Genomic DNA, 27,457 nt, shown 5'->3' with positions numbered 1-27,457 from the left:
TGTTCTTAAGGTGAACTGCATTGCCAGGACTACACAGCCCTACTACAGAGCGACCATTAGCATTATGTCTTTGGATCATGTTTCCCTTATGATCGATTTCTTTGAAATTAAAGAAAAAACAAATTTGGGATGGGTTGTTCAGGAATTTTGGGTGGCACCATAGGCACCCACCTGATTTTGATTTAGTTATTTTTTTTTTTAACCAACATCAGTCCTATAAATATCAAATATTGATTAATTTTCAGAATTTTAACACTTTTAACGCCAGGTTTTTGTTATGTTGCAACTATGTTTTTAGATTAATGTAACAATTTAGTTTCCACAGTGTATTTTAGACTTATTGTAGGAGCTGACTGGAAATTCCAAGAATAAACAAAAAATACACAATATTTTCCAAAATGTATGCCATAAACATGAAAAAAGCTGAAATTATCCAAAAAATTTAAAGCGCGTAAAATGCGCCAAACAGTCTCTAAGGGTAATTAAGTAAATTTTTGGGAGAATTAAATAAGAAATTGTTAACAGAAGAAATGGGAATTTCTGTATTTGTCTAATCTAGTGAAATAAATAATTAACAAATCTAGAATGTTATTCCATTATTTAGTCTAACAGTATAAACTGCAATGTCAAATGGCCCAAATTACCACATATATCATCATTCCATGTTTTCCTGTCGGGGCGAACAGACAGCTGGAGCCTGTCCCATCAGACACTGGACAGGAGCCTAGACACACCTTATCGAATACTTGTACAATATATCTAAATGCTATCATACTCAGAGAAACTGAGACATTTATTTGGCAAAATTTTGTCAAGTTACCATTATTTATTATTATTGTTGTCTTGATTAGCTTTTAGTCCCATTATAAGAGCATTTCATGATTTACTTTCTATCTTAAACCAAAATGTGTTGCCTGTGTGTCACTGAGCCTGGATTAGTGACTGTGGGACTAGACACATACACATGAGCTATGTGTATGTCCAAGCGATAAAATAAAGTTTGTGTGTGTGGGTTGATGTGGTGTGACCTGGGTGTAAGTGTGTGTGTGTGTGAGTCAAGCTCCATGCAGCACCATGCTCCTGTGATCACAGCTCTGTCCCGCCTGCTCCTCGCCTCTTGATTATTGGAGAATAACTTGAACTCAGCAGGGCGGATTATTGCAGAATAAGTGTCTCTTTGTTGCCATTTAATACCCTCCATGACCGTGACTGTGTGCGACTCTCGCATGTTTGATACCTGCCCCGTAGCAACCATTTAAAAGAGGCCACTGGCCTTGGCGACCAAGTAGCCCTGTGCTTGGACTCGTGCCCCCCTCCCTCGCCCTGGAGCTCAATCCGCAGGCTCAGGCTGGTAATCCCCCAGCCTTACCCCAGGGGACCTTCTTATTGGACCAGGGCTTTCTCCACGGGGCACCTTATTGGGTGAGAGCTTTCTCATTGCCAGGGTCTCATGACTAAGCCCGGGCCAATGGGGAGTCTGTGATGAGGCTGACTTTGTGTCTGTGTGGGGTAGTGACCCCTCATTTTCCCCTTACCACTAAAACCAAGCAGCTTAGCACATGCCACACAAAAAGAGACTCATTCAAGCCAAAGGGATACGAGCCTGTTCATTCATAACTAAATAATGATGTCTCCATCACAGCATGGCCACTCTGACTAAAATGAGATCATCAATTCATAACCCTCCCCTCCGAAATCCTTCTAACAACATGATTACAATCCTGCACTGCTCTGAAAGAACTGTCAGTAACAATGACAAACAGCCAAATGTGAAAGAAAAATAAAAGCCAGCTTTCCATAAAATGGACTTGACATCTGCGCGGGGATCTTAAAGCCAGTAATAGCACCATGCAATGTGCTGGTGCATAGTGCAAAACAGCAGGGACTCTCAAATTGGTAGGTCACTGGCTTTTATGGGCCGCGTGTGATTACAGGATGGAGGTGTAAGCATATAATCTGTCAGAATGACTGTATCTGTTAGTGAGCAGCGGCACAATGTTCTGATCTGACCAGCCTTTCCGTTGCTTATCTGGGTCCATCATGCTGAATACCTGGGTCTGGCCTGCAGCGTGCCTGACTGGAGATTGTCACATGGCAGGCTCTAAAACAGAGCTGACTGGCTGAGTCATAACCATTACACAGTCAGTTTACGTTTCCATGCACAGTTAAGTGGAGCTACAGTTATAGCTTGATTAGGCCATTTAATTGGACTACTGTCCCTGTCCCAGTATACAATCACCAGGCGAGAATTACTGACAAAAGTATGTCTGACTACTTCACATGCCATTTGGAGCATTATTTAGCTCCCTTTCTCACAACCTAGCATACCACTGGATTCCTTAGGCCTTCTAGTTTCATATGATACCAGTCGTGTCACTCTAGCTCTAAAACTCAGCTCTGTGCAGCCTCTTACAGACAGGAATGTCAGCCAGGATCACCCGTGGTTAACGCAATAAAAAATCAAGAAAGGGTTAGGAGGCGAGCACATCGAGGTGCATCACGCCAGGTGTGATTGCTCAAAATAAAAACCTTGGAAGCACATGTGGAAACACATAAGGTAGAAGAAGGACGGTAGAACTTAGATTTATGTAATTTTTTAAACAAAGTTTAAAAATGAAATTTTGTTTGTCCTTGATCCTGCTACATCTTTGTAGTTGAAGGATGAGTTGATTAAAATCAGCAGCTACTATGAAAATTCCATCTGGTTCTGCACATGTTGCTGCTGGTGGCATTGTTCAATTCCTGCAGTGCATTTTTTGAATTTGTATCAGAGTCTTGTATCCTTATGGCTCCCAACAAGGTCCGTCTATCCAGTGCAACAGCTTGACTGGGATCGTAGGGGTTAACCATGTCTCTGTGAAGATGTGTGCAGAGGAGTCTTTGATTTCCTGTTGCTGAGTGAGCCTCAATCACATCTCATCCACTTTATTATCCTGCGGTTGGACATCGCCCTGATGCCGGCTCTCCTCCCTCTATTCCGGTTTCGTTTCTCCCCTCTGGTCTAACTGGCCACTTGGCATATGCCGTTGGTGGGGATCCTCCTGTGGTCTGCTGCATTCAGTTCAAACCCCACACAACTTTCCAGATGTTGATAACTGTTTCTCTATCGTAGAAAAGTCGTGCTTCAGCAAGAGGGGTCATGGTGTCGAAAAAATAGGAAAATATAGCAAAATTTAGCAAAACAGAAGCAAGGTTTGGAGAAGCTGCTGCATCTACATGCACTGCTATTTTTGTAGCAACAGCTACAACAGCTGGGGGCACCTGTGGAGCGGGGCTGCGAAAACATGGCCTAAAGAGACACTGACGAGCGGTGTGACTCTGCTGCCTTGGGTGTAAAAGTTGAAAATATTTTAACTTTGATGTGTGCCGAAAAACCACAAAAATGCATTGCACAGCAGCAAGAGAGGAGTGCCCGAAAGGCACGCTGTGCCATAGGGAAATAATGATTTTACTGGCAAGGGTTTTGCTGGCGACACGTCTCGGTTTGATCAGCCCCTAACGTGGTCTACTAACTTAAATTGCGCTGTGATTAACTTGTTAATGCTGACAGCGCTATTAAAGACATTTTTCTTTTTTTTTTAATTCTGTGATATTTAAAACAATTAAAATATGAATACTAATCATTTCAGTCCCACTGTTTATTCATCTCACAGACTGTCTTTGGTGTTGCCAGATCATTGCGTCAGTATCACCTGTACCTCACTCTTACAGGTTAAAGCTGTATGGAGTTAAAATAAAACATGGGAAAATTGGCTGCGACAATTCCGTATGACATTCCAGTAACAGCATGTCCCTTCTATCTATACTGAACAATGCAGGGATTTATTTATTTATTTATAGACAACAACAAAAAAACATCTGCATTGGCCCACAATTTCAAAGTTCATCTAGACTTGGATGGTATCACAGTATTATGAAAGTATTAGAAATCCCAAGGGTATGTTTTTCAATACCATCATAAATACAGGCACCTTTCTTTCTGAAACTCATTGTATGTAGTGAACAGCATGCACCACCAGAGCTCAGTCACTGGTCTCTACTGGTGGAAGAGGCAGCTGAGCTAAAAGACACAGTGACACCTAGTGGCGGAGGGAGAAGTTAAAGGACTGTAAACAGCCGACTGCCTTTCAAAAGGTGTACAGTTGTAATTCTCTGTTTAATAAGGAAAATATGTGAGAATTTGACTTTTCTTCACATGTTGTGGGTTTCTATTGTGCATTTATTAGTCTGAAAAGCTGAAAGAAAGTAGCGCACGCTCTGTCAGCTTGGCTGAAATTTCAGAAAAGCAAGAAATATTACAACTGACCCAACCTAGGTGAATCCCTCCAACACACTACAATCAAAGGTGACATGGCACAATGATTGACTAAGGAGCCATTTATGCATCAATGGTGCTTGCATGAAACATTAAACTTTTGTGGTAGTTTAGCATTTTGGTCACATGACCAGGGCATTTATAGGGCCTGAAAACACAAGCTTTTGAAACAGGGTTTCAGAGTGTAATCTTTTGAAAACACCACCCCGTCTGTCACTGTGTAAACTGGCAATGTGCAGATCCTGTGAGAATGGTTAAGTCACAGCCACACTTGAGCATGCATGTGGTTTTCTTCTATGGTTTCTCATTCCAAAGTTACTACATACTACAGCCTTTTTGGTTGTTTTTGCGGATTCGTGTACATGAGGATCTTTTTCACAATGTATCATATGAAAGCAGATTTTTTTTAAAAACGCAAAGGACTTTTCCATTTTTGTAGGGCTGTTCTTGTCTTAACATGAACCAAGAAGCTGAAAACAAAGTCAGATAGTATCTCCATGAAGACTGATAAATGAAATTAAAGTACGGTGAACTGTACAGAAGATTTACAATGGAATAATGACAAAAGCAGCAGCTTGTGACTTAATAAGAATGATCCTATAAGCCTCATGCAATCATTTAAAGAACAAAGATTCCAATAGATATGATGGGTTTTAAAGAGGAATAATTTTGCTGCTGCAGTGTGGCAGCTGCTCTGGGAGATGGTAGACTGGTGGCCCTGGGGGGCACTGACTTAGTGATTGTCATGAGGGGACTGCTGGCTGTGCGACACACAGGGTCTAAGTCCTGATTTAAGCCTGTCTGCTTTCACTACAGGAGTCAGGTTGGCTTTAAAGGCCACACACACACACACAAGTTGTAAAAGGAGTCATTAATGAATTGACAATGTGGAAAAAATAGAAGAAGCTAAAGGCATTATCCTTTAGTATGGGGACAGCTAAAGAAAAGCAGTGTGTGTGTATGTGTGTGTGTGTGTGTGTGTGTGTGTTTGTGACAGAAGTGGCTGGAGGCTGAGCTCCAAACAGGAGCCTGGGGACGCACTGGGAAACAAGCCCTCTCGTCAAAAGCCATCAGACAGGTAGAGAAAAGGAGCCCTGCTGAGGTTTTTACTTGCTAAAACAAACAGAGGGGAGCCACGCAACTGCTGCACGTCCTCCCAATTCAGCCCGCACCTCCGAGCTCGCTGCGGCAGGAATGTGAGCGGAGACGGTGGAGAGGGGGAGCGCATCGACAATGACCACCTTCAAAATGTCACATACATGCGTGCACCGCAAAGACAATACGGCTGCAATTTGTATAACAGAGCATCCTCCCTGACGCAGACATGTCACTCTGCTCCTTTCAGTGTCAGGAATGTGAGGAATCCTCGCCCGGCCATTTGATTGTAAAAAAAAAAAAGGAGGGCTCTCTTTCTGAAGCAACAGAGGGGATTCTTGGGAGTTGGGAGAGATGTTCAGGGTCCTTTCCCTTTGATGCTTTTTTCCTCTCTCTGTGCTTAGCCATGAGCGGAGACAGTGTGAAAAGTTGGGGTGCTGCTCCATTGGTGCTCCTTCTGTGGGATCCCCCTCTATATGGCTGATCAGAGGAAGTCTTTGTGGCGCCGAGATGAAAAAAAGTCAGAATTAATTGTAGAGGAAAAAAAGAGAAAGAGTTAAATGAAATTAAAATCAAAGCCACAAGAGCTCAAAGGGAGCAGAGGCTTTATGACCTCCCGTCCTTTTAACTTGAAGCTAGCTGATAAGTGCCGACCAGAAGAAAAAATCTCTCAGTACGCTTACACTATGTCAGAAAAAGTCAAATTCCTGTGTTAGTCCGACTAAAACATGTTACTGAAATCATTCTAGGTCAAATTTCTTGAAGATGGACTAACACAACTTGATGATACAGTTGGGAATCGAGCTACTCTTTCATGTTCAAACTGATCTAAACTGGCCAAGGTGTTCTGCAGATGCTCCATCGTCCCTGTGCCAAGCTTTAACATGGAAGCAGAACAGCATAAATAACTACACAAAAGCCGGGAAAAACAAAAGAAGAAGAAGGGAAGAAAACAAATCAGACAAAGCCACCAAGTAAAGCATAGCTTCACTTCACTTTGCATGCAAACATACAAACTAAGAGCAGCAACCACAACCCAAAAAATCTCAATTAATATCTAATTGCAGTTTTTCTGTCAAATATTTTGTTTGTGGTGTAAATTGCGATAAAAGAAAACCCAACTGATCTCTAAAAGCAGTTCATTTTTGAAGGTTGGTAAGACATTAAAGACATTAAAATAGTGTCAAACCCATCCTCCTGAAATCATCAATCACTGACCCTATATCATGCCCCTCTGAATTTCAAAGCAATGCCCTTTAACGTATCTAAATGATGCACAGCTAAAACACACTGTAACACGCAGTGAAATATTTGCAGTTTAAACATTCATAGCATTACTGCTAGCAAAAGAAAAAGGCAAAAAGGGGACTTTTGAAATGGCCCCCAAAAAAAGAAAAGTAAGAAAACACACACACACACAGTGAAAAATGTCTGAACGCAACACAAGAAAACTAACTTTAATCCAGATTTCAAAGATTTAAAGCAAGCAGCTAATTTGCCTATTTAGAAATTAATACATCTGCTTTGTTTATTTCATATGTATTATTTCATGTATTAGTAAAATGTTGCTCAACAGTCCCGAGGGTTTTGTTGTTGTATTTTGTGCATCATAATGCTCAACACATGTCCATTGGGAGACATATCTGGACTGCAGCAGGTCAGTCTAGTTGCTGCACTCTTTTATTATGAAGCGATGCTGTTGGAACATGTGCAGAATGTGCCTCATTGTCTTGCTGGAATAAACAGGGACGTCCCTGAAAAAGACTTTTTCTGAATGGCAGCATATGTTGTTCCAAACGCTGTATGTACCTTTCAATTCATGGTGCCTTCACAGATGTGCAAGTTACCCATGATGCCATGGGCACCAACACCTCCCCTTACCATCACTGATGCTTTGAACTTTGAGCTGGTAACAATCTCAATGGTCCTTTTCCTCTTTAGCCCAGAGGACACTACATCCATGATTTCCAACAACAATCTGAAATGTGGACTCAACAGACCACAGCACAGTTTTCAGCAGTTTTCCATTTTTTAAAGCAGCTATCCTTGCTCATGAACAGCTGAGCCTTTTGAGGATGCCCCTTTCATACTTATTAATGATAGTCTGATATGTTTCTCATCAGCCTGTTTACCTGTGAATGTTCCAAATAGGTGTTTTTTGAGCACTCCACAACTTTTTCAATCTTTTGTTGCTCTTGTTTCAACTTGTGTGTGTGTGTTTGAGATTCTAAATTCATTAGTTAAAACATCAAAGGTCTTTGCACTGTGTTCAATTGAATATAGTTTGAAATGGATTTGCTTATGAGTGCATGGGAGGATGCATGCTCCACCTTGTAACCATGTCCATTTCCCTCACCACCTGCTGTTTCCTCATAACCTTCCCGCCCATCTCTTCCCTCGCTCTCCCTGTGTGTCTCCCGTCTTCTCCCTCCTCAGATTTCCAGGACCAGGAAGCAGCTTTGTGTGTTGTGTTGTGTTGGCTTGTTTTAATTGGCTCAGGTAAAGCTGGGAATTACAGCCAAGCCGGTGAGGATGTATCAGGTTTAAGCCGCGCTTTTCACAGACAGGAATTCTCAGAGGCCCCTCATTCCGAGCTGCTCCTTGTTTGAGAATAGTTTGTCCCATGGTGATTTCAAATCGGAGCTTCAGGGGCCACACTGCAGCTACGTCCATGCACTGATGCTGTTATGGTGTACGAGGAAACTTCACATCAACAGATGCCAGGTGGGGACATTGCTCTGGTATATAACAAGCTCTCCAGAACCCATCATGTGAAAACAATGACACGTCATTACAAAAAATATATGGTTGAATTATGCACCTGTAGAAAGACACAAGTCTATGTGCACAAAAGGATTCACTAACAGGAGCTGATGGTGATGACTATCATAAGGACTCATCTCTACTTTACTGAGACAACAAGCCTCATTCACCAATGTTCTCTTAAATTACTTATATTTTCTCTTAATTTTCTGGTAAGAGAAAATATCAGAGAAGTCAACTCCAGATGCATCAAACGCTCTGAACCACCCAAATCTGCTCTGACCAGCTGTGCTCAATGATGAATCCTACTGATCATAAGTCACCTGTTAGCACAGGCCCCTAAACATAATATAAGGGCAGGTTTGGTGCCGTTTGCAAAGAAAAATAACTTCTGCTGCACTTGTATAAACCAACCACACTGTTATCTTATAATATGTTATCTAATTTGGGTCAGTTCTCACAAACTAAAGCAATGGGCCCCATGCAGCAACTTTAGAAAATATAAGAGAAGTCAGCTCCAGATGCACCAAATGTTCATTGCCGTCCAAATGTGCTCTGAACAGGTGAGCTTAATGATGAATCACACTGATCATAAGTCACCTGTTACACAGTTACACACAGGAGTGGAATGGAGTGGAGAGCTGAACAAGATTAAAATACTCAGGTAACATTAAAGTTCCACAGATTTGTAGTTTAGCACAGTACTTAAGTAAATGTACTCTGGTCAGCAGAGAGATGCACAGTAACAGTAACTGAAATTACAGTAACTGGGATTAATACACTTAGTAAAGTGGTATCCCTTTAACCCTGATTTAATAATCTAGCCATTTTAATTCCTCTAAAACATTCATCTAAATTCGATAAAATGATATTTATGCTTTTTGTTTTTTTTAAATGTTCCTCAAATATAAAACTTGTTCTTCCTTGTGTTTTTCTCTTATCTTGGTAAGAATGCTCCTGACCACACGTAAATTTCCTCTTATCTAAGAGAAGAGCAAAAATAAGAGAGCATTGGTGAATCCCCCAAATCAATGGGCACTAACAAAATATGAACAAATCCTGGATGCGAGCAAAAATAAGAGAACATTTGTTCATATATCATTTAGTGCATAAGCACCAATGTTGGGTTGAAGTGAAACAGCACCTGAAGCCAAAATCACTGACAAAGCGGCAGCATGTGATAACTTCTGAATGAGAAAGGGCCTGTCCATGAAATAATGACCCATACAGAAATAACTCAACTTGTGCGTGTGCATGTGTCTGATGTCAAAGATGATAAATGTTTGGACTGATTACAGCTCAGCTGTAACTGACACTTTGGTTTTTCTTAAAAAAAAATATATATATATATATATATATATATAAAATTACCTATTAAAGTAATAGTTTGGATTGTTTGAAGTGGGGTTGTTTTGGGTACTTATCCAGAGTCAGTCACTGTGACACATCCAAGCAACCTCTGGACTCACCGTTCAACATCCCAGACACGAAGAGGGGAGAAGTTCTCACAGCATGCAGTGCCCGTTACAAAGGATCTGTACACAGAGAGACAGAGACAGAGGGATGAAATACACTCATTAAAACTACTCAAACCAGCTAAAATCAAACTCTCAGGTGAAAAAGTGTTAATGACAATAACATAACGTTATCTTTCCGCCTTCAGTTAGCCAATACTGACTGAAGAGGACGACTCTCAGACAGTCCCAGCCCCATTAACTGACTGTCAAACCAGAGCTGTCAGTATATCTGGTACTAAAACTCAGTGTTCCCCAAAATAGAAATTACATGACAATCATAAATGAGCAATATCACATGGATGGGCTGTATTGTTTGTGAGGGCTGCAATTAAACATTATCTTTATTATTGATTCATTTGTCAATTATATTTTTGATGAATACATTAATAATCTGCCAATCAGATGTTTATCGGGCTCAAGGCAACATTTTTAAATGTTTTGTTTAGCCCAGAAAACAGCCCAATACCCAATCTATTCAACACATTTCATGAAAATAATAAAAACCTAGAATGGAATGACTCCCATAGATCTAAAACGAATGACATTAACAGAAGTTCACAACGTTTCTTGAGCTTCAACAGTTTCAGACTTCATTTAGGCCTACTGTATTTATTCATAAGTACGGATGGATTACTAACCGGGAAAACCGAGCCCAGGTCAGCGGGCCTCCTGTCCTTCACTTGCAAAATGTCACTCAAGCTAACATTTACTCAACAGGAAAAGACTCAAAAAGACCATAGAGATACAAAACAACCACAAGGAGATACAAAATGACTACAAAGAGGCACAAAATGACCAAAAAAGAGGCAAAATTATCTCAAAGAGACACAACATTCACTCAGAGACCCAAATGACTACAAAAAACACAAAACAACCAGAGAGACATAAAATGGCTAAAAAAGATACAAAATGACCTCATAGAGATACAACAGAACCAAAAAGAGGTACAAAAGCTATTTTATTTTTTCTTTCCACGTCATTTACTAACAGTTGACAGGAAAGAAAAGGTGACCTTTGTATCATCATGACTCTCGGAGCTGTCACACAGCAGCACACACACATACACACACTCTGGTCCCTGCCTCCATCCTTCAAACATTGTTTCCCAGCAGAAGAAAAGAGAAGAAAACCACAACAGTCGTGATCTTTTGATTGGAGTGGCAGGTTGGAATTAGCAGCCTAGGTATGCACACTGAATACCACGCATGTGGAGAGGTGGGGGAGCAGTGAAAGGAGAAGGGAGGAGCGCTGTGGGAGTGGGTGTGTTTGTCTGTTAGGAGCTATGTAGAGGGTGGGGTGGTGGCCAGGGGTGCTGGTGGTAGGGGGGCTTCTTTTTGGCCGGGCCTGAGTCGCAGGGCTTAGTGCCCTCCTACAGGGTTGACGGACAGGGGGGAGGGCCCGCCTGTTACACACAGAGAGATAGCCACTGACGAGAGCTGCTGGCCGGATGAGAAGAGTGGAGGAGACAGATGCAGAGAAAAAGAATAAACAGTATTTCTGTGGAATCATGAAGTGGGTAGGAAGAGGAATGCTGCCATAAAGCAAAAATTACATATACAAATAAACTAAAATAAAAACAAAAAATTACAATATGATAAAAAGTGATGTCTAATATTGTGTCTTGATATTCAGTGTATGTATGAATTTATTTTCACACTATTGCTATGTTCAGTCATAAGTGTTGAATTGTCAGTAGAGACAACACCGCCAGGCTTGTGTTTCTGGTAAAATTAGAGTTACAGCATTACATGCGAAAGGAACATTATCATTGTTATTATTATTATCTTTAGTAGTAGTAGTAGTAGTAGTAGTAGTAGTAGTAGTACTACTATCAGAATGTTTTTTTATTTTTTTAACTTTTTTAGAAGTCATCATTACTTTACTCCACAGTCATCAGAGAGTCGTTTTCCGCTGCCTCCCTGTAGAACTAGTTTAGTACAGAGGAAAGTGCGTTATAGAGCAATGGTGGCATGGAATTCATTAAGAGGTTTTTGGGATTTGTGAAAGTAATACAATATGTTTTCACAAAAAGTCAATATTGTATTCATTTACATGAGATATAGTTTAGAATGCTGGATCTTAATAAACATTACAATTATAGTGTCATTAAAAACATGTTTTTGCTGAAGAGCTGACCAGAACCTATTTTATTTAAAATGACACAAAACTATTAAAAAAAAAAAAAACAATGCTCACATTTGAAGGAAAGACCACAAAGTTTTGGGCATTTTATCTTGGTAAAGTATGGCAAGTTTTTAAAAAAAATATTTAATCAGTAGCAGTAATAGCAAGTGTAGCTTTCAACAATTACTTTTGACCATTAAGAATTCCACGACAAAACATCCATCATGTAATTTTGACTAGTCGCACATCTTGTTAAAGTTATCTACAATTATTTTTCACCAGTCAAAATACGTATTCTTGATAGATATTCTTTATAGATATCTGTAACTACTAGTCAACTTCAACCATCAACTTCTATTCAAAGTCAAATACAGAAATCTATAATATAGTTTTAACATATTATGATTCCATGTTGACACATCATAATGTAATTTTGACTAGTTGGAATTACAATTAATGGTATCTACAATGCAATTCTAACTAGTGGATACATTAATTACTAATATCAACAATTACATTTTCACAAGCGGAAAAGTCAACTGTTGATATCAACAAATTAAATTCTCCCTAGAGGTAATGTTCATTGTAGATGTCTAGAATTGTTCTCACATTACATATATCATCAGTGGAATATCTAGAAATCCACAATTCCTTTTAAAACTGGTCCGAACTGAATAGACTAGTGAAGTAATGAGTCCTAAAACACTGTTAGCCTTTTAGCATTTACGATTCCCTCGTCTTAAAGTCTATGGGTTTTTTGAATGGGTTTCGGTAAAATGCACTAAATAAGGTCTGTGGTTAACACAGGCTAAAGATAATGAGATGTTTTGTTCTGCAACATAAGATATGTCCGCTTAAACCCGATTTTTGAACTTTTAAGGTTTTACTCGTCTTAAAAAAGGCGGTTACCAACAAATGGCTACACGGGACTACAGTGTTTGTTGGGGACGTTAGAAGTCATCACAGCTGACACAGAAACTCATTAAACCCACTTGTCTGCCTTTAAAGCTTTACAGAGTCGCCACAAACTTGTTGATTTATCTGTTTATAATATTTTTCGATCGTGTTTTAACAGTGTTTGTAGTTGTGACGTTAAACTTGTGCGACCACGATTTAGTTCGTGTATAGCCTAACAATAGCTTTTTGCTTCTGGCGATTTAATTTACACTTCAAAACACACAAAACACACGGGGTTTCGGAAAAATGCCTTAAATAAGATCTGTGGTTAACACGGGCTAAAGATATTTAGATGTGGTTAAATCAGACTACAGTGCTTGTCAGGGACATTAGACGTCATCAAACCGGACACAGAATCTCATTCAACCCACTTGCTCACGCTCGAACTTGTGGATTTATCTGTTTATAATATTTTTCAATTGTGTGCGCTAAATCAGATCAGAAGTTGAACGAATAAGGGTGGTGACGTTTAAGTCATGGGACCACAGTGTAGTTGGTTTAGCCTAGCAATAGCTTTTTGCTTCTGGCGATATTATTTACGCTTCAAAACACACAAAAGTGGTGTCCATCTGTGAATATTATCTTGCTGAACACAACATGTAAGTATCATAAACTTGTGTTCGTCACAGAGATTATTTTTGGCGATAACTGAAAATCCAATTCAAATATCCCATCAGGTTTTTGACGAGAGAGCCAGTGCGATGCTTATTTCCTGGTTGGCCTACAAAAATATGTCATTCCTTCACTACTCTATTAAGATATCAAATAAGGGAATTCCACATAGTAAAAATGTTAGTGTAGTCTTCTTCAGTGATGCACATACATATCAGAAATGAAAATGGTAATTTAAAAGTAGACCAATGGCTTTGAGTACTTTAATAATACAACAGCCACATACCCATAACGGTTTGTTGATATATCGGACATATTGGAAATGCACCCGCTGATGTCTATAATGGGACATACATTTCCATTAATCACAACCCCTTTTCAGCCAAGAATGTTATTTGTAGATATCTGTAATGGTTTTTCATAATCAAAATACCGAAATCTGAAATTAAATTGAAGATATCTATAAATTAGTTTTGACTTGTAGAAACATAATATACAGTATTTGCAATATGTCAAAATATCATATTAATATATACAAGTGTGATTTCCACTCAACTGCTACTAGTCAGCCCTATTTAATAATAGAGCTCACTAAAGGTAAATGACTTTAATCAGATTTATCATTGCTTTAATTTTCGTCATCCATCTAAATCATTAATTTACATCATTTTAGTGCTAATAAACACACAATTTCCATGAAGAAATGGAAATCGTACACACAGAGTTGCAAATTGTCATTCAAAGTCATGTTTGGGTATTGGGCTTCCAAATCTAAGCATCTGTTTCATTATTTCATAGAAATATGTATCTGTATTTCCAGTTAAGGATTAACAATTGTGATATTCTTGAAGTTACAGCATTGCTAATGAATCACTGCAGCCTGTGTATAAACTAGAGGGCCTTATGTAGACATGTGAGGGTATAAGAGGATCCCAGAGATTGTGACTGTATGTACATTCAGAGCAGAAACCACATTTATGTTGACCCCGAGGTTAACTCCCCGCGTGTAAACCACAGTGAAGGGAAGGAAGCCATTAGCTCCAGCTGTGGTAAAGCAGGGGTCAGGAACACTGTCACAATGTGACCTGAGGCTCCGACACTAGAACCAGTGCTGCTGTGCTGTCCTCATTTTGTCTTTACTTATTTCAGCTAATCTCTATAAACACATATCTGCATGTGATTGCAGATACTTTTATTAAAAAATCTGGTTCTGAGTTTGCATGTCAGCCAATGTATCCAGCCTCTTCTGCTCTCTATACAGACTGCTAAAACCTGATTGGTTAATAAAACTCATAATACAAACAAACTCAAACAGAAACCACAACAGTTCTGACACTAAGATCTGCCCACAGATCCTGCAGACATACACAGATTTCTGTTTATAGAGATACAGCACCAATAACTAATAAAACTACGTAAATGCTTCATCATCTGTGAAAGTTTCACTTTCAATCTCAACATTGACTTTAAAGCAACATAGGCGAAGATCTATGATGATGATGAAAAATACGTCATCCAGCAGATCTTTGCGTATTTTAAGGCAGTTTTAGCTGTAACATCAGGAGTTTGTGAATAAGTGGGTGTCACACTGCTTCCTGCACAGTGAGAAAAGGGGCCAAAAAAAACTGAGATCAAACAGTTTTTTCTCTGTTTTCTCTGGTCATATAGCACCAATTTCAAAAGTATTTGTGTCTTTCTACTGCAGAGACAGCCTGGGTTTATGTAAGGACGATGGCTGAGCTTGTGTGATTTTCAAACCAGTTTACAACATAAACTGGACTGGACCGATGTACCAAATTTTACCAGTTGTCCCAAGCAGCCAATCCTGATTGGAACATAATGACTCAACAGAAAATGAACATTCAACTATCACGTGCATTGCAGAACACCGGCTCTCCGTGTCCATGCTGAATCCATTAAATATGCAATTCTGTTACCTCATGTAAACAAACCATGTAACTATCAGCTGTGCACTCGAGATCAGACCGCAGAGGTAAGCACTTAAAAGATGGGTGAGTAGCCTCCTTGCTACCTTCCTACATTTGTAACACTACAATTAGAAAGCATGTTTTATATTGTGGTAATTGCTGGAAATTACAAACAGTATAGCCAACATCAAGTAACGTGAGCTTAGTTTGTTTTAGCGATGGTCATTCATCTCAGCAGAAACTTTCAGCTTATCGACGATCTCCCACCAGCCAGCTGACACTGTGTTTAGGTTTCTGTAGTGAAATACAGAGGTTTCAGATAAATAATTCCTCATTTCAAGTTCATGAATCAGCTGGTCCTTGTCCACTGCTGCGCTGTCAAAGCGTGCATCAGATACAAAAGGAAACCCCATCCGATGAAAGTTCAGCTTACACACCTGAAGCCAGTTAAAACAGCTCTTCTGTTGGCTTCAAAATCCAAAATGTTGCCAAATTGGTGCAGTTTTAGTGATTTTTTTGGGAAATTAACTGTAATAACCAACTAATGTCTCTTCTCATCAACCAATAAGTGAACAAACATGGCATGTGCGGCTCTCCATTATCCCATCTCTGCTGAAATTTGATTTCTCACGTTGCAGACATCAGCAGTAAAGTACACACAACCTGTATAGTTGCTCCATCAAGAGGTTTACAAACATGATTTTATATCAATCCCTTATATTTGCCAGATCATGACACAATTAAAAATACCAGTTCAGACAGTCTGCATACATCAAACTTGTTTAAGCTTGTGCACCAGACCAGACCAGCAAAACCGGAAATCAAATCCATCAATCCCAACTCTTCAATGGTCATTGCCTTCAAGCCCCATGGCGCCAAGATGCCCCAACACAAAAAAATAAACAAAAAAACCCACCATGCAAGAACCACATCCTAAATTTTGTCCCAAAAAATGTGAAAGAAAATATATGCCCTCCACAGGAAAGGTCTGTAGATGTGGACAGGACTGCGTTCCACTCAGTACCTTCTGGAGCAAAAGTTGTATGCCAGATTTTGTGCACATTTTATATTCATTGTCCATTCTGTAGTTATTATTATGTAATGTCCCAACAATGCCAGTTAAAAAAATGATTTTCAAATCAAATTCATCCATGGCACTCCAGATGTCTTTTCTACATAACAATCCATACAATCCCAAACGGAGCTGAGACTGAGGGATACACACATGTGCTGCCAAGAGGAGTGGGGACGTGTTTTGGGGGGGGGGGTAAAGGGTTGGCAGGACAGGACAGGACAGGGTTTTGGGGGGTGCTGAGGATGTCTAAGTGCGGCACAGAGGCAGCTGTCAGGCCCATTAAGCAGTGTGGTCCATTGGCAGGCCTTCGGTAATTAGTGTTGGGTAAACTCATTTATGGCCCAAATGGGTCGGGAGGGGCCGGGACCAGTATGCGCGCTACGTGACCTCTGACCCCGCTGACACAGGATACAATAGGGTTACGGTCACACTCACTATCTGGACCCTATTACTCTCCATTACTCACATTACTCACCCCTCAGTGGGCCGTGGCGCTGGCAGAGGCAGGACAGAGGACACCAGCCATACAATGAGAGCACGACTCCCCCCTTATCTCCCCCAGCGCTCTCACCCTGCTGAAGGGCCAACCGGGCCTGATCTGGGGTCAGAGCTTGCACTGATATTATAGCTGCTAAGGTCAGAGCCTCTCTCGCCTAATGTGGGGCAGGTGTCCCCCCTAAACACACACATATGCACACACACACAGTCATATCTCTGACCAAATAGAATCACCCCACTCTGCCCAGATCTGTGCCCCCCCCCCCCCCTCCCCCCCCCACCATTAGCAGCATGCTGGGCCTCTGCTGCCGTTTGGGTAACCTCATCAGCTGGCTGTATTATCTAAGGGCCTGTGTGGCAGGGTCACACAAACTGACGGAGTCCTCAGTGGGAACACAGCCACACACACACACACACACACACACACACACACACATATGAAAAGACAAATCTACACACATTCACCACACTGTCATGCGTGCAAACACACACTCATTCATACAGGCTGAAGCATAGACATGGACAGCAACAACAACAACAACAACAGCACACACACACATACAAAGTGTTAGAGCCCCTGCTGGGAGTTGAGTCCAACAGTACCAACATTGTTAGCTCCAAATCAACACGCTGACCGCACAGGGAGCACCACGCTTTCCCAAGACCACCACCAGCACTCTGCTGTTGCCCACACTGTCACCTCTCTCTGATCCCAGCTCAGTGGACACCAACAACACGGACCCTCTGCGCACATGCATTTATGTACATGAGGAGGAATTTAAGCTAATAAAACATGACTCTCAGTCTCAGTAAAGGAAAATGATACACAGGGTTGTAGACTATTGGGCTGTACCTGAATCACAATTGCTATATTATTATCTTGTTTGAAACCACTTTATTCTACACGAGGAAGGTTTCCATTAACCCTTAAATTGTGTAAATTGAAACTGAAATTGAAATTGCAAATATAAAAAAAAAATCCCTAATGAAACACATCAATTTAAAAAAAAAAACAAAAAAGGTTTATTGCAAAAAAAAAATGTTTACGCTTGCATGAGGTATTTCAGGTGATTCAAAAAATCTGTATTTGGCAAAACTGCAATGGAAAACCTTTTTTGTTTTTTCTAGGTCACATGATGCTATGGCTATGTGCTTGTCAGTAGTATCTGGCTCCCTCATGATGTAGCAGGAGCTACAAGAGCTGTTATTGCATCACATAACTCTTCAAAAGTTGAACTGATCATCCAGAAGTTCTGAATCCACAATTCCTCTGTGAAATCATGGACTATCATCTCCCAGAAATCCCTCATACGTGGCCACTCCCTCGTATAAGAGGCTTGCCTTTCCATAATGGCTCATAACAGGCCTACGTGGCCTTGTATTGGAAATAATGACGGCTAGTGTGGTGTCTGCAATTGAAATAAAGCTGCTAATGTTTTGAACATCCATCACCATGCTTCTTATAATGTTATCACCAAAGGAGAAGTCGCAGAACATCACTCAGTGGAAACACAGTCATTTCGCAATTGTGTTTTATCAACAATAATAGTAGACTTTCTTAAAATGTTGACTCAAAATGATGAGAAACGTTACTCACATTTTGGATATAACTTATTATATTCAGAAAGTTCCTTCTTATTTTGCAAAAATAACTTCATTCTGAGATAAATTACTCATTCTTTAAAAAAGGTTTCTCATAATTTGGGGATAATAATATTATATTGAGATGCTGAGTCATTCTTTCAAAATATTAAGGCATTACTTTGTGGTAATAGTCATTATTTTAATGTGTCACTCATTATTTTGAGATACAACTCATTTTTTTTTAGATATAAACTCATCATTTTGTGATAAGAAACTCATGATTTTGTAAAGTTTCTCATTATCTTGAAAGATTAACTCAGTATTTTTGGAAAGTTTCTCCTTATTTTGCAATACTAAGTCACTGAGTTATTATTTTGAGATAGATAATTTTGAGAAGGCTTATCAGCATTTTTAAGGTTTTTTTTTTTAGATACAAACTTTGTCATTTGAGAAACTAACTCATTATTGTAAGAAAGTTTTATTATTAATTTGAGATACTAATACATCATATAGGCCTAGTAACTCATTATTTGAGATAAGTCATTCAGACATGCTGACTCATTATGTTTGAGAAAGTTTCTCCTTATAATGACATACAAGATCTTTTTTCCTTACAAGATCGCTATTTTTTATAAGCTTTCATAGGGATGGGACATAATTATTACACAGATGAGTAGAGTTTCCCCTGTTCAGAATCATGACATGTCAAACATCTGCATAAATGATTGATTATATCATCAATTAAATAACTTTTTCTGTCAATGACAAGAGTTGGCCCCCACGAGGTATGATACGGAGCAGCTGTGCTTTGGGGCTGAGATGTAGCTAACTATGAAGCAATGGTTTCTGCAGCTGTCTGAGCGACATAACTCCAAAAAAATAATCTGTTTATATTCTCGACACATTTATCCTATATAAGGCAGCAAGGGGCTGCAGTCTATCTCAGCTTACACTGACTGAGAGGCAGGATTTGCCACTCGATGGTCCCACACACTGATATGGTAAAAACTTTTCAGTAGTCACTTCTCTTACTTATTCAGTTTCTCTTTCAAACTTGGTGCAGACTAATTTGGATCGATATTTTATCTGCTTAGGAGGAGATGGAGAGTATTTAATGACGGCGCGTAATTGCATCTCACAGATTAAGGATCTCAAATTAACACTGGATGTTGTGTTTCCATTAATGCTGATCAGAGTCGGATGCGATAAAAACCTGTTTCTACTGCAGAGTTATATGACCTGGGTGTGAATGCTGATTATTCACATTCCCATTGCATTAAAAAGCCAGATGCTAGCTGGTGTGAAGTACAGTGGAACTACTTAATAATTTTGCACTATTTTTAAAAACAATTTCATATATAAAATGGTTAAAACTAACAATAAATGTGCATCACAATAGTGATGGAAAAAATGACATATTCTTTGACTTGTCAGACTAACATGCTAAAACCAAAAGAGATTATTTTTCTAATTATGTAACAAGTGTGAACCACAAATGTTTGGCATTTTTGTCTGACACATGATGACTGTCAAAATTAAAACACATTTTTAATAGATTACTTAAGTAAACTAATATACTAATTGTTTAAAAAAGTCTGTATGGGACATTCAGAACTAGAGCTGCATGATTACGGCCAAAATGTTAATTACGATTATTTTAAATTAACAATGAGATCAAGATTATTCATCACAATTATTAATTGTTTTTAAGGGCAATTTTCATTTATTTTTATTGTTTTTGCACCTTGATGTTTAAACAAACAGAGCACTGCTTTGCAGAAAATGTCTAATACAGTGGAACTACTACTTAATCATTTTGGACAAGTTTTCCAACTATTTCATTATAAAATGTTAAAAAAATAGCGATAAAAAATTTGCAAATTCTTGATATGTCTGACCAACATGCCAAAACCCAGAGATTTAATTTCCAATGATGTAACAAGTGTGAACAACAAACTGGCTTTTTAGTCTGACAGATGATAAATGTCAAAATAACTACAACATTTTTAATTTTTTTCTTTTTAGGGGTAAAATAATTTTATTGCACTTTGATGTTTAAATAAACAGAGCACTGCTTTAGAGAATTGTAAAAGAACAGTGGAACTGTTTTATCAATTTTAACTAATTTTAACATGCGAGCCACAAATGTTTGGCATTTTTGTCTGGGACATGATGAATGTCAAAGTACAAATATATTCTTTTATGAATTACTTGAGTAAACTAATTGTGGCATAATGAGATGGAACCCTGTTAAAAGAAGCATTCATAGGATTATGGTGAGGACGTAGCCCTAGCTGCGATGATACATTTCACCTTGAAACTGTGTAGCTGTACAGTTGTGTTGTTTTGATTTAGTAAGTTTATGCCATATATTTAGACGTGTAAAAAGTGACCTAAACTACACAAAATTTGAAAAGTTTCACTGTGTGTAAGCCAGCTTTCATGGGACTTGTGCCTCTGAGTGACAAATGACTTAAATTCTTTCATAATGGCCGTCTTGACTTTTGTTGGAATTAGGGAATTCCAAACAAGTCCTCTATTAAGAGGGCATAATACAAACACAAAAAGTAAGTCAGTATTTATCTCAGCCTCTGGCCCTGGGACCAATTACACATGAATGCAGGAGAACAGCCCACATCCCCACTCTGGGAATGTGGAGGCATTTGGCTATGGACTCTAGGGGCGGTGCACCCCTCCATCCCCACCTCCCGCCAGAAAGAGGGTTGTTAATTTGTTGCGCTTGACCCCGGGCTTTGTGCCTGACGTGTATCTAGTTTGTAAGAAGTGCTTTTATCTGCTTTCTAAATATGTCTGAGCTCAAAGGGTTATGATGCTTTTATATCGGTCAGGGAGGGAGACAATGGCCAGAGGGTACAAGTGCTGACCCCCGCTGACACACACACACACACACACACACACACACACACACACACACACACACACACACACACACACACACACACACACACACTCACACACCTTGGACCCTGTTGTCCCATCCCCAACCCCCCCATGGCCCTTTTGGCTTCTGTTTGTGTCTCCTGTGTGTAGGGTCACCGGGACATTCCTCAGCTGGCCCCTCGGCTCTGTTCACCCGGCTGGAACAGACTGAGACCCCGCACAACCGTCCACACCGTCCACACACACCAGACACAACAACACGCTCCTAGTAGCTAGCTGTCCCCATAAGTGCAGTTAAGATATAACACATCTCTTAAAGTCACTGTTGGGACATTTAGAGGAAACTGCTGTTTGTGTGTACAGGTTTTTGATGAGTCATGACTGAATTATATATATTGTGCATCAGTGATACTGATCTGGGCCCTGAGAGGGTTCTGAATGGCCTCAAAACCATTTTGTAATTCACATTTAAAATAAAGTGATTCACACTGGGAATTGTTTTTGTACTTTTAGTGTATATATATGATGTGCATAAAACAGCATCGAAATAGAGGTTGTTTATAAAAAAATAGAGTCATTGGAGGATCCCCCACACCCCGAACAGAGGTCAAAGCTAAAACCCTAAAGTGTCGTAAATTCCCAGAAACATCTGAAAATTGTAGATACAGACAAAAAACTTAGAAATGCCCACCTCATGCCTAACCTAAAAATATCCTTAAATAGAAACATCTGAAAACCTCGGTAACATCATAAAATCCTAAAATGTCCTCAAAGTCTGGAAACATGTATGGAGTTGCTGTGACTGGCCCTTGGCCTCTTGTCAGAAGTGCCCCTTAAGCAAAGCAAGTTGTGTATACCTTCTGTACATTATAAATAAATTGATGATGTTAAATAATGAATATTCAGACTGCTCACATTGTAATCTTATTACTTGTGCATTGCAATATATCCAAATAAAATCATGGAAAGTGAAACTTGCTTGTCTTAGTCATTATTATTATCATTATTATTGTTATTAAATCATTTATTTTGCTTTATCTTAAGAGTTTTTACATAACAAAACCCTCAGTGTTAATTTCCTAATGCTATAAAATACAACAAAGCAAGGGTGTAATTACATGAATTGACAATTAATCAACAATTAATCTGGCTCAATGAAGCCTACGTTTGATACATTTTGTATCTCTCTCGTCAAACACTCCTTCTCTTCTCTCTTCAGGGTTTTAAAACCTGAACGCTTAATGAGCAAACTGTGTTGAAACAAGTCATGCTTCTCTTTTACCCTCATACAACTGATTATGGTGACATTGATTTTCTGCATGTTTCTCTCTCCACCTTACAATAATACTTACACCTAAAATACCTAAAAACCGGCAATCACTTTGCATTTCAGCACCTCCGGTCCCCTTGTCTGGAAGTCAGTGGGTTCTGGTTTTGGTTAGAAGCCTGAAATAAGAGACTTTCATGTTTTTTTTTCTCTAACATTAAACACGTCAGTAAATATCTCACTGTGAAATCTGAAGCTTTAATGTGTCTTAAAAAAGGGCGGTTACTAAGAAACGACTAAAGGAGACTACAGAACTTCATCATGCTGTATCACGCCAAACTTTACCGCCTTGTTGTCCTGGTCATGACATATTGCATGTTTTTTACATGTGGTGACTGTATTTGTGGAGATTATCTTGCTGAAGAAAACGTGTAAGTATCATAAACATATCACAGCGCTTATTTTCTGCAGTGATTCAGAATCCAATGGAAAAATCCCATAGGCTTTTTGACGAGGGAACCAGGACAACAGTTCCATGTCAGACTACAGAAAAACCTCATCCCTGGGGCACTCCATGACCATATATCAATTACTAACAGAATGTTATCTTGAACCATTTATTCTAATGCACAGTACTGTCCAAAAAAACTGCATGCATTTGGGAAGTAGTATTTATTCATAAGTACAGATGTACTGTTTCCATAAACAGATCTTTTGATATAGTTTTGCAGCTGTTTAAGTTGGACTTTGGATGCATGCTGAAAAATAAAGTTTTCTTCATAAATTGAAAGTAACATGCGGTGAGTAACTGATATACATTTTGTGTGTAGTTATTCGTTTAAAGTATCACAGGTCTCTCTGGAAAAAAATCATTAACCCAAAGAAAAATAAATAGATGATTACTCCAATGTCTTTGATAGTATGATGGATTCATGGATACTCTAACTGACTAATGGATTACTGATCACTAATTAATGAGCTAAGGCCTTAATCAGGAGGAAACACTTGACTGCACTGAGCTGAACCCTTCTGAAGACAATACGTACGGCTAAACTATTTGGACTGACTTCTTTTGAAGAAGCTCAATGAATGGATGATTTAGAAGGCAAATGAGAAAACAGCCTTTTTGATCCAAAATGAGTTTGAGTCACAATCACTTGGTGACATTTAGGGTGCGAGTCAGTGAAAGGAGGTCTCTGTGACATGTGTTTGTATGGTCGGGGTCAGCGAGGAGCGCGACTGACAACTTTTATATTGGGATGGACTAGAGGCAGAGCTCCAGTGATCACAGAGCTTCTGCTGCGCAAAATGTGGTGGGAGTGACGCTCATCAGGATAATGTGCTGTATGAATAACACTGCCGCCAGCACACAGCACGCACTCCCACACCACCAGGCCTCCACACTGCCTGAGTCCATACACACATGTTTTTTTAACAACATAGAATAACTCACTGCTTTTTTCACCATTTTCTTTTTCTTTTAAGAAATCAAACAAATTAGCTCAGGTTTCGAATGGTAAAACAGATTATGAAAAGCGCTTGAACGCAGCACAAAAAAACTGATGTCGATCCAGGGTTCAAAGGGTTAAATAAGCAATACTAGAGAAAATTATATTGCAAGTGCAACTTGTCGAAATTTTATGAAAAGACACACTCTATGCGGACTTTACTTAGTCATAATAGATGTTTAACAAGCTGAGAATTCTAACAAAAATGATTCATGTTATGTGTATATTTTTGTGTGACATACTGTCAATGTAAAGTTCAAGGCAATTTTACAAAAAATATATCTCTATCATATATTATTCTGTACGTACATGTAGTTTTGGAGATGTGGAAACAGACTTGGACGGTTGTTGTGTTTTTATCACGTCTGGCATAAAACTGAGTGTGTCTTGCATGAAAACACTCTTCCCTGGTAAACCGGAGACCTGAGAACACCTGTATGAGGCCAGCATGTAATGAGAGGTCTTTATGTACTGAGGTGTGTGTGTGCTGTTTATGTGTGTGTGGCGTCTGCAAGGTGTGTCCCTCTTCAAGGGAATGTCTGCCTGTAATGCGTGTCTGTGTGAAGCTATCTGTGTGTAAGGAATGTAAGGTGCATGTGTGTGTGAGAGTGTGTGTGTGTGTGTGTGTCTGTAATGAGGGGGTTCAGAGGGAGCTGTGATTATTCTCGCCTCCTGCGGTGCGGGTCCTCTGGCTCTGTGGGCCCCAGGGAAAGCGCCCTGTATTTAGCGTGTGGGAACGCACATTCTGCCCCCTTATCGCTGCATTGTTGCAGCCTCGCTCTTTTCTTCTCTTTTTTTAACTAATTGAATTCTTGACTCCTGAGCCACAGGGACGGGTCGGGAGAGACCAAAGAGAAAGACATGAATTTCGGGCTTTTTCTTGCGGTTGAGTGGGGCAGAGCAGTGGGGGTGAAATTGGAGTGTGTGAGGTTGGGTGGTGGTGGCGCTGGTGGTGGGGGTGCAGTCAGAGAGGGCCGCCTCTGGCTGGCTGGGTGGCTGCTGTGGCGTCACCCTGTACTTTGATACTGGAGGTCAAAGGTCGTCCTCCCCCGGCGGTGGTGAGAAAGTGGCGAATTGGGGACGGTTTATCCAACAATCATTTTCTCCTTTTGGAAACTTTGAAAAGCGCTTTTGGCCCCTGAAACATCTTTGTAGTTGTGCTTGAGGAATTCTAGACAAAACAATCCGAACACCCTCCCTGTTCTCACCTCTCTTCAGGGTAGCTTCTCCCTTCACTGGCTTCTGCCCAGCCCCCCTTCTCTACACTAGTGGTCAGTGTAGCGTACCCCCCACGCCAAACCCCTCCCCAGCTCCAAGTCGGGATACCCGCCTAGTCGGGCAGGAAATTGGCACAGGGCGGTGTGCAGACATTACATTTTTTATGACACTTTGCAGTCAGTTGTGAAAAGGGTTTCAGTGTTTCTTTTTTCACTGTAATCATAAAATAATATTTTACACCACTGACATGTAAGATTTTTTTAATTTTAGAAGGCAGAAGGTCGATTTATTAGTAGTTTTTTAGGTCATGTATGGATGAGAACGGCCCTACTAAAAGAGTTAAAGTTGCTTTTGCATTTCTAAAAAAATCTGCATTCATATGATAACATTATGAAAACAATCCTTATGTACGGATCCAAAAAAACAACCAAAAAACGCTGTAGTGTGCATACCAGGCCAGTAGCTGACTTTGTACTGACACACAGTGCAACAACGTTATAACCTCAGCAGAGTCAGCAGCACAAACACAGCTTGATAGTCTGCCATTGTTGTTATTGTTGTCCTCCTACTCGCACGTGGCTATTTGCCTGAAACGTAACGCGCATGTATGAAGTGCAGCTGTGACGTCACCATTCTCACAGGATCCGCACATTGCCAGTTTACACATGCAGAATGAATGCAGGAGCGTTTAAACAGCAAGAAACTGAGTTCATCCCCAACTGTTTGGGAAATTAAGTCAATTTTACTCGGTGAGTTAAAGGTATTAGAAAAACATAGCTGTATGTAGACAATGACAAACCTCAACACAATCATGATCATACACATAAGAATAGGAATGACCAGGTTTCTATATGTTCCATTTAAATGTCAAATCCTGCATACAAAATCTCGAATAACTGCCTCGTGGTTGTATCTCTCAGTAAACCGGTCAAGTTGCGGTCACAATTTACATCCATGTCAGTCCAGACTCATATGTAGTTATTTTAGTAAACAATGCTTCAAACATGGATGTTGCTGCAAAGAGGCAACAAATTCTAAAACATGGATGCTTCAAACACATCTTCAACAGCACAAATCCATACAATCAGCACAGTTTCAAGAGAGAAACCCAAGATACCCTGCAGAACATTAAGATGCCACAGTGATGTGACCTCTGACCTTTTGAATATAAAATAATATCACTTCATCATTTTGTCCTATTGGACATTTGTGTGAAATTTTATCATAATTTGTGCATGAATTCTTCAGTCGTGGCCAAAAACATGTTTCGTAAGATCACAGTGACCTTGACGTTTAACCTTTGGCCAGCAAAATCTAATCAGTTCATCGTTGAGTCAAATCAGATGATTTTGCCAAATTTGTGCCAAAATCTAACCAGTTCATCTTTAAGTCCAAGTGAATGTTTGTGCCAAATTTGAGGAGATACCCTCATGGCCTTCTTGAAATATTGCATTTGTGAGAATAGGACAAACCAGGTCAAAGTACACACAGATTGACAAACAGAAGGACAGGCAGACTTTGAACACAAAAACATAATGCCTCTGGACACGGCTATCAGCACCGTTCTAAAAATCTAGGCTAAGTCCCAAACTGGAATACTGATGTTCATGTAAACATATTCATACCTTGGTTTGCTTCTGAAGGGACCATCACAGCTAGATTAACACTGCATGTACCTGCCTGACTGTGGTGACAGGGATTTCAGCTTTTCTTATTACCCAGGACTGTAATTGTAAGCAATACATTTATACTGGTATACTTAGCAACTCCTTAACAGCACAAGGGATGCAGACTGACACTCTGGAAGAAGACATTAATGAGAGATCATCTAATTCACATCCAAATCTAATGTCCACAAAAGATAATTAAGCTGGACAAGTGTCGGCCGAGCGCCGAGTTCAAAGCCAGCCTTGTCCAAGAAACCTGATCAGCCATGACTCAGTGTGAGAGCTGCACTGTCGCTACACATCTGCAGCTGCCCGGCCCACACCTCAACCTGTTGGGTCTTGTTTGAATTACAGCAGGGTCTGCAGGAAACACCTCAGTCAACTATTAGCTAACTACCTGCCCCACTTCCTATGGCCTGGACCCTCAC

The 27,457-nt window shown here is 39.8% G+C and overlaps 1 protein-coding gene across 1 annotated transcript in view; it reads right to left on the bottom strand.

The window, feature by feature from the left end:
* fbxw4 (F-box and WD repeat domain containing 4) overlaps positions 1-27,457 on the bottom strand; it is a 54,090-nt gene that overhangs the window by 9,567 nt on the left and 17,066 nt on the right. Inside the window, exon 6 of the mRNA XM_042502255.1 lies at positions 9,643-9,708. Within this exon, the coding sequence (XP_042358189.1) occupies positions 9,643-9,708 (66 nt within the window). The remainder of the gene's footprint in view (positions 1-9,642; positions 9,709-27,457) is intronic.

The sequence above is a fragment of the Plectropomus leopardus genome, chromosome 15 (genome assembly GCF_008729295.1).
Source record: "Plectropomus leopardus isolate mb chromosome 15, YSFRI_Pleo_2.0, whole genome shotgun sequence".
NCBI classification, from domain to species: domain Eukaryota; kingdom Metazoa; phylum Chordata; class Actinopteri; order Perciformes; family Serranidae; genus Plectropomus; species Plectropomus leopardus.
Note: the sequence above shows the minus strand (reverse complement) of the source record. Positions and strands in the feature narration are given on the sequence as shown.